Source organism: Hypomesus nipponensis, chromosome 19, assembly GCF_054491055.1.
Source record: "Hypomesus nipponensis isolate SF chromosome 19, ASM5449105v1, whole genome shotgun sequence".
In the NCBI taxonomy this organism is placed as follows: Eukaryota; Metazoa; Chordata; class Actinopteri; order Osmeriformes; family Osmeridae; genus Hypomesus; species Hypomesus nipponensis.
Window position 1 is genome coordinate 4320001 of NC_140379.1, and position 12055 is coordinate 4332055.

Consider the following 12055-nt stretch of genomic DNA (forward strand, 5'->3'; position numbering starts at 1 on the left):
GGCATAACCTACCCTGGCGCTCTGGCACGGGATTCATGCAAATGCAGAGAAATGTGGGCCTGATAGAGTGAAGCAGAGAGAGAGACTGGGGCAAAGGCAGATGGTCGGATAGGTGGAGGATAGGTGGGGGATAGGTGGAGGACAGGTGGAGGACAGGTGGAGGGCAGGTGGAGGGCAGGTGGAGGGAAGGTGGAGGGCAGGTGGAGGGCAGGTTGAGGATAGGTGGAGGATAGGTGTAGGGCAGGTGGAGGGCAGGTGGAGGGAAGGTGGAGGATAGGTGGAGGGCAGGTGGAGGGCAGGTGGAGGATAGGTGGAGGATAGGTGGAGGGCAGGTGGAGGGAAGGTGGAGGGAAGGTGGAGGATAGGTGGAGGGCAGGTGGAGGGCAGGTGGAGGGCAGGTGGAGGATAGGTGGAGGATAGGTGGAGGGCAGGTGGAGGGAAGGTGGAGGGCAGGTGGAGGGCAGGTGGAGGATAGGTGGAGGGCAGGTGGAGGGAAGGTGGAGGGCAGGTGGAGGGCAGGTAGAGGATAGGTGGAGGGCAGGTGGAGGATAGGTGGAGGATAGGTGGAGGACAGGTGGAGGATAGGTGGAGGATAGGTGGAGGATAGGTGGAGGGCAGGTGGAGGGCAGGTGGAGGGCAGGTGGAGGATAGGTGAAGGATAGGTGGAGGGCAGGTGGGGGGCAGGTGGGGGGCAGGTGGAGGGCAGGTGGAGGGCAGGTGGAGGATAGGTGAAGGATAGGTGGAGGGCAGGTGGAGGATAGGTGGAGGGCAGGTGGAGGATAGGTGAAGGATAGGGGGAGGATAGGTGGAGGATAGGTGGAGGATAGGTGGAGGACAGGTGGAGGACAGGTGAAGGATAGGTGGAGGGCAGGTGGAGGATAGGTGGAGGGCAGGTGGAGGATAGGTGAAGGATAGGGGGAGGATAGGTGGAGGATAGGTGGAGGATAGGTGGAGGATAGGTGGAGGGCAGGTGGAGGATAGGTGGAGGACAGGTGTTGTTTGCGGTCACATGTGTTCTCTGGCAGGGTCTGACTCAGCACAACAACCTCTCAGCTCTCATTGCTGTTTCACAATAGACACAAAGACAAAACCACACACACACACAGCCCCCGGGTGGCTGCCCCAGAAACAGAAAGGAACAGCACCACAGCAGGTTCACAAAAAGAGACAGGGGGCTTAATTCATGACAGACACAATACTAGGACCATCCCCTGGTCTAATATAAGCACGCACATACAAACACACACACAAACACACACACACAGCTTAGTCATGAACAGCTCTGCGGCCTCAGCCCTTATCCAGTGTTCACACTTGCAGGTGTTGACATGTTTGATAATCACCCGCGGCTCCCTCATGTCATGGCCTCTCTTTTGTAATTGGGCGTTCTGAATAACTCGCCTGCCTTCCCTGCCTTCATTGCTGTTTCCTCCCTGCCTCTCTCCCTGATACTGTTGGCTTCCCACAATTAAGCGAACGGATCGTTAATGAGTCACCGTGGGTAACAGGAGGTAGTAGGAGTTAACCAGACTAGACGGATGGAACACTGAGGGGATAGGGCCATTGAAGCATGCTCAAACACACAAACACATGAAAACACACAGTTCAGATCCACACAAACACATGAAAACACACAGTTCAGATCCACACAAACACAAGAAAACACACAGTTCAGATCCACACAAACACACACACACAGGCATGTCCATGCACAAGATGGGAGGTTGTAGAAACTGGAGCAGAAAGTATGAAGAAAGAAAAAAGCAGAAAGGATTAGGAATGCAAGCAAGTTCCTCAGACCTTTCCCAGTTAAAGGTGAGCTGCACTTCAGACAGGAAAGTGCACGCGCGCGCAGAGAGAGAGAGAGAGAGAGAGAGAGAGAGAGTGAGAGCAGATGATAGTCGTGGCTGTTTAACTTCAGTGGGGTGTTTACGTGGGCAGAGGGGGTACAAATTGCAGGATCTTTTACTGCCAAATAACAACATGGTGAGAGGTGCCACTGATCAAAAGCACAGATCTGAAACATGCAGCTTCACAGCGATACTACTGGGAGAGACTGGCTTTCGGTCTCTCACGCCCATACATTTACAGCTCACAAATGGCTGCCTCAAAAGCCTCCATTTCAATCATTCTATTCTGGTCTGCGACAAACTGTCATCATGTCTCAACTCTCACTGAGCTCTAACAACAAGAGGATGAGGGGAACAAACACCAAACAAACACCAAACAAAGCACCTTGGTAGAGAGAATGATGACTAGTAGATTTCGTTTATTTGGACTTGTGGTTGTCTTGTGGTGTGGCCCTATCTTCTCAGCTTGCCCAGAAGATGGCAGTGTTCAGCTCACACCACAGGAAGACAACAAAAATCAATGCTCCATGGAAGAGATATGGATTCTCTTCGCGTTTGTGTTAACCAGCCATTGCAATGAGTTACTATAGAAACCATATGATCATTAGCAACTGGCCAGGCATGTTCTTGGCTGGGACTATTTTGTTCTGTCACTATTCTGTGTGGATTGTACCAGAAAAGGTCAAATGTTCTCTGCATGACCAGTTTCTCTAAACATTTCATGGTGCGTGGAACGACTACATTTTCTTCAACACAAATCCAGACCCTTGTTCCACACTCCTGAACATTTCATCTTTTTTCCCTTCTCAGGAAGTCAACGGCCTTCTTGGAGTTCCGATGACACCATAACCCCTCTCCCCCTCTCTCCCTCCCTCTCTCCCACTCTCTCCCTCTCCCTCTCTCCCTCCCTCTCCCCCTCTCCCCCTCTCCCTCTCTCCATCTCTCCCTCTCAGGACACCCCCGAGCTTTCGCTGCTCACCAGCAACGACGGAGGTGTGGAGGAGGGGCAGGGGGCAGGGGGTAGGGGGCAGGGGGCAGGGGGCAGCCGGATGAGGGAGAGGGAGGAGGGCCGTGAGCCAGGATGAGCTCCACAGCTATTGTTGTTTCTGTTTGTCCACTGTGTTTAGGTGCTCCTCCAGATCTGATCACACTCAAACAGGAAGAGCTCCCGGGAGGAGATCACAAGAGGGTCAAGCAAGCTGAGCTGATAATATCTAGCAGGAGCCCGCATACACACACACCTGCAGCACACACACACACACACCAGACACACACACACACAAACACACCTGGAGCAGAGTCCCTAGGATAGGGACATAGGCCACCAGCATCTGAAAGGAGTATTTACCATGTTAGACAACACAGCTGATTACATTAACACTGTAGCATCCAAGGGCTGCCTCCAGTGTTGAAATGGTCCACAGTGCAAATGTTAATGAACATCTGAAAATGTCAAGGATATGATTCATAACGTAGGACACATTGAGTTACAGATTTGACATTTCTTATTAAATTTTTCCGGGGCATGAGTTATGTTGTTGCATTGAATATTTTCTGAACAAATAGCCCCTCCAGCCAGAAGTGTGTGTGTGTGTGTGTGTGCGCACGGGTCGGTGGAGCGCCATGTCTTTACCAGTGCACTCAAATGTACTGCAGTTTCATATTTACTACTGGCAGCAGCAAACTTTCAACCAATCTTTTATAAACCACTTATCCACAAATGGATTCATTTGACTTTCCGTCCTGTTCCTTAATCAGATTCCCTTCCTTCATTAGGATAATTACTCAGTGAGCGAGACGAGGCTGACCACTGTAGATTTAATTAGAAAGGCTTTCTCTGATCTGACACTGCACTCAGTATGCACACACACACACACACACACCCATGCATATACACAATTCAGTTAGAGCAGTCACATGTACCAAATAATGAGGTTGCAATAAAGAGACAAAGCGATCTGTCTATGCAGACCGTCAGAGGAAGGTGTCTTCAATCCTTCCCCCCCCCAAATTCTGTATTTGCTCTATAATATGCACAATTTGTAGGCTAAGAAGTTGGGTCTGAGGTCCAATTAAGACTTCTGAAAGCATTTTCAAACGGGTGAATTTGACAGTTGATTGTCTTTCCCACTAGATGGCATTGCAGTTGCATGTGAATGACAAGGGAGAATGTTTACATGTATTTATCAGTACCACATGGATACATCCACCAATAGCAGTGCCACCTCTGTTGTCCTTGGCCAGGGTTTACAATACACATCACATAACCAGTGCTGTGGTACCATGTACTATAGATGGGTGTAGCTAGTCACAGACCTCTAAGTGGTGTTACAGAAGACTGAGGACAGCCAGTGAAGGTTGAAGAGAACACAAGGGGGAAAATAGATCACATCAGTTTCAAAATGAAATCATGTTGGCTCTATTTTCTCTTTTAACAACTACAAATAAATCAGACAACAACTGTAGCCATTTCGACCGGGCTCACTAGTTATTACCAACCTGGCGGGTTAGCTCCCAATCGATTCTCTGTCAGCCTGTGAAACTGTAACCTAAGGACCTTCTACCTCCCTACACCGTGATAACAGTCTAGCTCTCTTATCCAGCACACCCAGCACCACAGAGCCCAGCCAGGGGAGGGCAGAGGCGGCTTAATTGGAACATGTAAGGACCTACCCTCAATCTTTTATATTTCTCTTTATCAACCCGGTTCTGAGAACCATTTTAATCTGGTTCCCAGCCCTCACAATCTCTTGTAGTGGCCCTAGGACTCCAGCGCCACGACAATTCTGATGACTATGAGTACGACCTTGGGCTTTGAGAAAAAGTCAAGAGGTTTGCCTCTACAGGAGAGAAGGGGGGAGGGGCAGGGAGGAGAACGTGGGAGCAAGAAAGGAGGATAATTAGAAAGGAGATGGAGAGGAGGAGAGGAGAGGAGGAGAGGAGAGGAGAGGAGAGGAGAGAGAGAGAGAGAGAGAGAGAGAGAGAGAGAGAGAGAGAGAGAGAGAGAGAGAGAGAGAGAGAGAGAGAGAGAGAGAGAGAGAGAGAGGGTTAGAGGACCTTGAGAGGCCAGGAGAGAGCGAGAAAGCAGCAGTCGCTGGTCTGGAGAGTGGAGAAGTCGTTCAGCTGGGCTGTTTCCTACTAATTAACGTCCTGGTTTTATTAACTGCATCCTGGGGGATCTCCTCTGCCTCACAGCTGCACAGCAACGCACAAAATAAAACCACGTCAGTGCTATGGGCAGCGAGTGGCAAGGTGATAATAGAGCAGAAGCAGTCATGTTCGAGCGGCCTGTGCCCCCCCCCCCCCCCCCATGATGAGATCATTACCGGCCCAGTGATCTGGGCCGTCACAAAGCCCTTTGCTCATCTGTAGCCTCCTGACTGGGCTGCTCTCCCTGACAAGCAGGAGAGGACCCACCCCTCACACACACGCGAAGAAACACACAGAAATACATACACACACACACAGACACAATGTAAGAGACATGGCTTGATTGGCTTGATTAAAGGTTTATATATATATATTAAATGCTCTTTCTGGGAGATGTATTGCACTAAACGTATCAATGTGATTCATTACAGCTATGGTTATTTCAATCATCATAACAGAACATTTTTGACTCAGAATCTGGTGTTTCTAAATATATATATAGGCTACTTTAATACAACAACAAAAAACTATATAGAGTAATCCTTATCATCTAGTGAACTAAGTAACTTATTTTATGAGGTCAAATCTTGATCACAGAAATAGAAAGCAATCATATTACTCTTCACTTCTCATATTAAAAATGAAGACAGAGGTAGGTACCCAGGGCCACTGCTCTTGGGGCGTTTAAAGAAGTAAACTTCCTTACCAACTCAAGTTTCAACAAAAGTAAATTTTCAACAACTGATCCCCAATCCCCTGAATTTATAGCTGGGAACAGCTGAACAATGACACATGATTTCACATTGCAAAAGCATAGGTGTACATTTGATCATATGAAAACATATTTAAAAATCTCTGCCGCCCTGTTCAACGACACAGTTTAGTCAACACATAAGTTTGACCTTAAACTACTGATACAGTGATACAGAGCAGTGTTATGTTGTGATTCATGGATTATTCTGACATTGTTTTGTTCATCCTCTGGCAGCCGCATTGTTCATGATTGGAGAGTCTCCCTCGAAGGCCACGTTGTCATAGTGATGCGGGTCCTGGTGCCTCTCAAGTTCCGGGGTTGACGTGTCTGTCAACGGCACCTCGAAGAGATGCTCTTCTCCTGACACCGTCACCACGGTGACATCTGGTGGAGAGTTGGGTGAACCGTCCTTCTCCTCCTCAGCATCCACGCCCAGAGCCTTCAGGATGTCACACTTGCACATGGGACAGGTCCTCTTCTCCAGCAGCCAGGGCTCGATGCACGCCTTGTGGTAGAAGTGTCCACAGGTGAGAACAGTCACCACCTCTCCCGGCTTGTAGGAGTCGATGCACACGGCACAGGTGTGGGAGTCGGACCCGATCGCTTTGTCGTCTTGTTTCAACCTGCGCACTTCTAACCGACCAATGGCTTTCTTTGCCTCAGACTTGAGCCGCGACTCTGCCCTTCTCTGCGCCCGTAGGCTTTGGAGGCGGTGGGCAGAGACAAAGATAAAGTAGCCAATGGAAGCTGCTGTTACAACAAAGAATGACATAGATAGGAAGTACAGCCAATAGGTGTCCATCCAGGGTCCGTGAGCTTTACCGACATCGATAACCATCTTTACCTCAATGCTACTGTTCACAAGGTTGACTAAGTCCTTGCCCAGGAAGTTTCCAATCATGATGGCCACGATGCCTTGGGCTTCTTGGTGTGCCATGCTGTTGGTACTGTTTCCGGTGCCTTCCAGGTTAAAGACCACAACGCCGTCTGCCCCCTGGCGCTTGGCAGCATTGATCTTGTCACTGAAGCTACATCTTCCTCTCTCGACCAGGGCAATCCAGGGCACGGAGACGTTGGGTCTGTAGACGTGATCAGTTCCACAGCCAAAAGGGTCAGAGGCGGGCAGGACTACAATACCTGAAGCCGCAAGCAGGGGAGAATTGCGACCGTACACTCCACACTGACAAACGCTGTTCACGGTCTGGTTGTCCACGCTATACGAGACTTCCACATCGGCCATCCAGAACAAGATGGCCCCTGAGCATTGAAGAAGCCCCGACAACAAGAACAGAGAGAAGAGATAAACCTCTGACTTCTTACCCATGATAGAGATCTTCAAAAGAACCACATACAAGTCGCGTTTTAGAGTTCCTTTTGGTGTTGGTCTTTCGTAAATTCCAGTTGCTTGACTGATAAAAACACGGTGTTCAGAGAGCTGCCACTCTGTACCTGCTGTTGATGGTAATTAGATAGGAGTCTTTGGTAACACAACACTCGCTGTGCGTCAGCCATCAACCTCTTCTTATCTTACTGGACCTTGATCACTAGTTAAACCAATACTCCCACTGAAGGGCTTGGTGCTGGATTGTTCACATACAACATGCCTGTACTAAGTAGCAGTGCTGAGAAACAGCACCAAAGGAAAATCAGATAAGAGGCCGACACGATAATGGTCCCAAGGGCAAGGCAACAAAGAACACCTGTTATGAAACTATTGGTTTTAGATTTGTCATGCTTAGGAAAGTTACGCCCAGTTTTCCAGTTTCTTCTTCCTTATTATCATTATTGTTAGTTATCAGCACATTGTTTGGTAGTCAAGATGATAGTGCAGGTTTCGGCAAAGTAATGCTAAATGTTCACTCTTCCTGGTCTTGTATCCAGAGACATGGCTGGGGCGACACGTTTCTTCTACATACCAAAGAGATTGACACTCACACAAGCACACACTTCAGATAACTTATCTTGAGTCTGTGCTGCTGGTAAATCTTAACAGTGCTTTTGGATTACGTAAAAAAAACAGAACATTTAAAAGACTGGACATAACAAATAATGGGTTTAACAACTATTTTCTTATTTCACAACCCAAAATAGTAAACTTCTCAACAAAATGAGGTGGGCTTCTTTTTATTACAGTAAGACACAACATGCACCATGCAGAAGATCTTAATATTTACATATAAGAAAGCCAATCTTTATCTAAATCTAGCCAACTTCCAAAGAATTTGTTGTTGACATCAAGTTGATCAATGCAGGAGCTATCTTAAATGGAAACAGTTGACACGGAAACACAATACGATGGAAAAACTGGTCCTGAAAATGATACTTTAGAACAGGAGATTCACCTATTGATCAGTTTAGAGGAGTTACAGAAGTTCATTAGTTCAGTTCCTTGACATGCCCATTTGGCAGTCTAACATAAAACATCATACCTAAGCTGCAATACATTTAGCTAATTAGAAAGGCTTTCTCTGATCTGACACTGCACTCAGCATGCACACACACACACACACCCATGCATGTACACAATTCAGTTAGAGCAGTCACATGTACCAAATAATGAGGTCGCAATAAAGGAGACAAAGCGATCTGTCTATGCCTTTAAAAAAATCCATGCCAAAAAATCCAGCATTATTTGATGTTAAAGAAACGGCAATTCAGACTGGCAAAGATCATAACATTTAATAATCTTCATTTATATAATACTGTTGCAAATGTTTTTAGACTACAGTGAAGATTCTTTGTTGTGGACATCATTATCAGAGTTGTATAGTGCTGACTTCAGCTTCCAGACATGAGATGGGTACTCAATGCAACAAATAGGACAACAATTCATTTTACATAACACCCAGTACATGTAATCTAACAAAATGTACACAATCTTGACAAGGTTGTCCCTGATTCGTCCAGCAAGTCAGGCTTAAGGAAGTTATAATGAGTGTGCAATTAGCCTACATCTAAATAAATATCATTTAAAGTCAGACCATAATTGGAAGTCTAATTTGAATACACATATTTTAATATTGGGGTTGGTATTAGCTTACTAAAACAGTAAAATACACAGCAGAATACATCAGTATTATAAGAACTTGTGATTGTGTTTAACTGCATATCGTTAAGACATACTTCTTGCCTCAGATCAAAGAAGTAAACTTCTTTACAAATTCAAGTTGACAAAAGTCTGTTCTCAATAACTGAATCCAAATCCTACCCCTTGAATTTTGGATTGGTACAGTCCAGGAAGGACCTTTAAAAAAAAAAATTGAGACATGATTTCACAATGCAAAACAGCATAGTGTTCATTTGATCCTAACAAAAGCCCTGCCACCCTGTTCAACCACACAATTTAGTCAACACACAAGTTTGACCTTAAACTACTGACACAGTGATACATACAGTGTTGCGTTGTGATTGAACAGAGTCCGCTTGTTCATCCTCTGGCAGCCATATTGTTCATAATCTGAGAGTCTCCCTCGAAGGCCACGTTGTCATAGTGATGCGGGTCCTGGTGCCTCTCAAGTTCTGGGGTCGACATGTCTGTCAACGGCTCTTCTCCTGACACCGTCACCACGGTGACATCTGGTGGAGAGTTGGGTGAACCGTCCTTCTCCTCCTCAGCATCCACGCCCAGAGCCATCAGGATGTCACACTTGCACATGGGACAGGTCCTCTTCTCCAGCAGCCAGGGCTCGATGCACGCCTTGTGGTAGAAGTGTCCACAGGTGAGAACAGTCACCACCTCTCCCGGCTTGTAGGAGTCGATGCACACGGCACAGGTGTGGGAGTCGGACCTGGTCTCTTCGTCGTCTCGTTTCAACGTGCGCACTTCTAACCGACCAATGGCTTTCTTTGCCTCAGACTTGAGCCGCGACTCTGTGGTTTCCTGCCCCCGGAGGATACGGAGTCTTTGGCCAGAGACAAAGATGAAGTAGCCAATGGAAGCTGCCAATACTACAAAGAAGGAGATGGACAGGAAGTAAAGCGTACAGGTGTCCAGAACCCAGAGTTTGTAAAGTTTACCGACCTCAATAACCATCGTTACCTCAACGCTACTCTGCACAAGGTTGACTAACTCCATGCCCATAACGTTGCCAATCATGATGGCCACAATGTCTTGGGCTTCTTGGTGGGCCATGTCGACGTTTCCTGTGAGATCCAGGTTATAAATCACAACGCCGTCTGCCCCCTGACGCTTGGCAGCATTGATCTTGTCACTGAAGCTACAGTTTCCCCTCTTGATCAGGGCAATCCAGGGCACGGAGTTGTTGTGGCTGTAGACGGGGTCACTTCCACAGCCAAGAGGGTCAGAGGCGGGCAGGACTACGATGCCTGAAGCCGCAAGCCGGGGAGAATCGCGACCGTACAACCCACACTCGCAAAGGTGATTGACGGTCTGGTTGCCCAAGATGTCCAGGTAGGAGACTTCCACATATGCCGTCCAGAACATGAAGACTCCTGAGCACTGCAGAAGCCCCGACAACAAGACCAGAGTGAAGAGATAAACCTCTGACTTCTTATCCATGACAGAGATCTTCAAAAGAACCACATACAAGTTTTGTTTTAAAGTTCCTTTGGCTGTTAGTCTTTCGTAAATGTCAGTTGCTCAGTGGAAAGAAACACGGCCACTGCCACTCTGTACCTGCTGTTGATGGTAATCAGATAGGAGTCTTTGGTAACACAACACTGACTGGTGAGTGGCAGTCACCCCACCAACCTCTTCTTATCTTACTGGAGTCTTCAACACTGTAATGGTAGATTCTCATTCTCTATGGTCTTTTACCCAGAGATTTGGTTGGAACAGTATGCAGCTTTTGTACACTGCACCAGATATATGGGCACTCACATAAACACACACTTCAGAGAACTTATTTTGAGTATGTTCTGGTACATCTTACCAGTGGTTTTGGATTACGTAAAAAAAAAATATATATATATTTCAAAGAATGGATATAGCATACCTTTATAACAAATATTTTCTTTTTTCAGTACCTATAAAATACCCTACTTCTCAACAAAAGAGGTTGGCTTATTTCTGTTCAGACACAACATGTGCCATGCAGATATCAGTAAGCTAGTTTTGATACACTCAATCTATTTTTAAAACATGCCCACTTCTAAAATAAATTGTTGTGAACATAAAGTTGGCCTAGACATAGAGCTGTCTATCACGGAAACAGTTGTACTGAAACTCCACGAGATAGATCAATACTGGCACCTACTGGTCAGAGTTCCAGAAGTTGGTTTTGTTTATGCAGTCGTACACGTGTGTTGGTAACAGAGCCAGTGACATTCTCTTAGCTGTCTTAACATAACGAGCGATCTGGTTCTAGCCTAGAATGTCATACCACAGCTGCAATATGTTTAACTAGACTCAATCAAAGTCAATGCCTTTACAAAATCCATACAAAAAGAACCAGTATCCTGTTAAAAAACGGCAATTCGGTTTATTCAACGGCAAAACGTTGAGGTGCAAACCAAATTCGGTGGTGTTTAAATATTAAGTTTGAAGTTTTCAAGGCCTTTTAAAATTCAAAACATTGTCACTGATTTGCTTCCATACAATTCATACTAAAGATCAAAAAAATAAATAATAACCTATTAAGTTACGTGATACTTTTACAAATGCTTTGTAATTGATTATACATAGCAGTTTCTATGTTGTGGACTTCCACCTCACAGGGGCACCAAAACCAAGGAGTCAAGCCCACTGCTGACTTCAACTTCCAGACATGAGATGCCAACAATTATTTTTACATCACCCTGAGGAAATCATGTTACTTAAAAAAACACAATCTTGATTCGTCCAGCGAGCCAGGTCCAAGGAAGTTATAATGATTGTGCTGTTACAGCAGCCTACACTTACACAAATGAAATTTAAAGTCAGACCATAATTGTCAGTCTAATTTGAATACATATATTATGATATTGGGATTGGACTCCATAAAACAGTCAAATAGAAAGCGACATATGTTATTTCAATTAGGTAGAACATGTGGCTGTCTTAAACTGCACTTTGTATTTCTTGCCTCTTAACCGCGAAAGACATTTAAATTCATAGGCCTACCTTGTTTTCATTGCTGTTGAGGCTACTTTGCGGGAGGGCCTTCTGCTCATGCCTATGGCTCATTCACAACCATTAGCAAACATGTCGCGCTGTTATGCTGTAGTTTCCTGTCACCTAAAAGGTAGGCCAACTCCAAAGAGGGATTTCCCTAGACATGCCCCAACATCTCCCGGCTCCACTGACGTCACACACACGGTTTGGGGTCTGAAAAATTGTAAAATAATGTTGTTCTATTAATAG

General features: G+C 46.1%; 1 protein-coding gene, 1 long non-coding RNA gene and 1 pseudogene across 3 annotated transcripts in view; all 3 read right to left on the reverse strand.

Moving 5' to 3' along the window:
- Positions 1-11941, reverse strand: part of LOC146246612 (uncharacterized) — a 132770-nt gene extending 120829 nt beyond the window's left edge. The window contains exon 1 of the long non-coding RNA XR_014732219.1: positions 11816-11941. This is a non-coding gene — a long non-coding RNA (uncharacterized LOC146246612). The remainder of the gene's footprint in view (positions 1-11815) is intronic.
- Positions 5340-7420, reverse strand: LOC146246614 (E3 ubiquitin-protein ligase RNF128-like). The gene has a single exon (XM_084681799.1). The coding sequence runs from the start codon at positions 7076-7078 to the stop codon at positions 5975-5977; it is 1104 nt and encodes a 367-aa protein (XP_084537925.1). The 5' UTR covers positions 7079-7420; the 3' UTR covers positions 5340-5974.
- Positions 8419-10381, reverse strand: LOC146246615 (E3 ubiquitin-protein ligase RNF128 pseudogene; annotated as a pseudogene). Its single transcript, XR_014732218.1, has 2 exons — positions 9148-10381; positions 8419-8998 (listed from the first exon to the last, which is right to left on the reverse strand). The product of XR_014732218.1 is annotated as an E3 ubiquitin-protein ligase RNF128 pseudogene (transcript).
- Positions 11942-12055: the final 114 nt, after the last annotated feature.

Coding starts and splice junctions, on each gene's coding strand:
- LOC146246614 (XM_084681799.1), bottom strand. CDS start 7,078: ATGGGTAAGAAGTCAGAGGTTTATCTCTTCTCTCTGTTCTTGTTGTCG.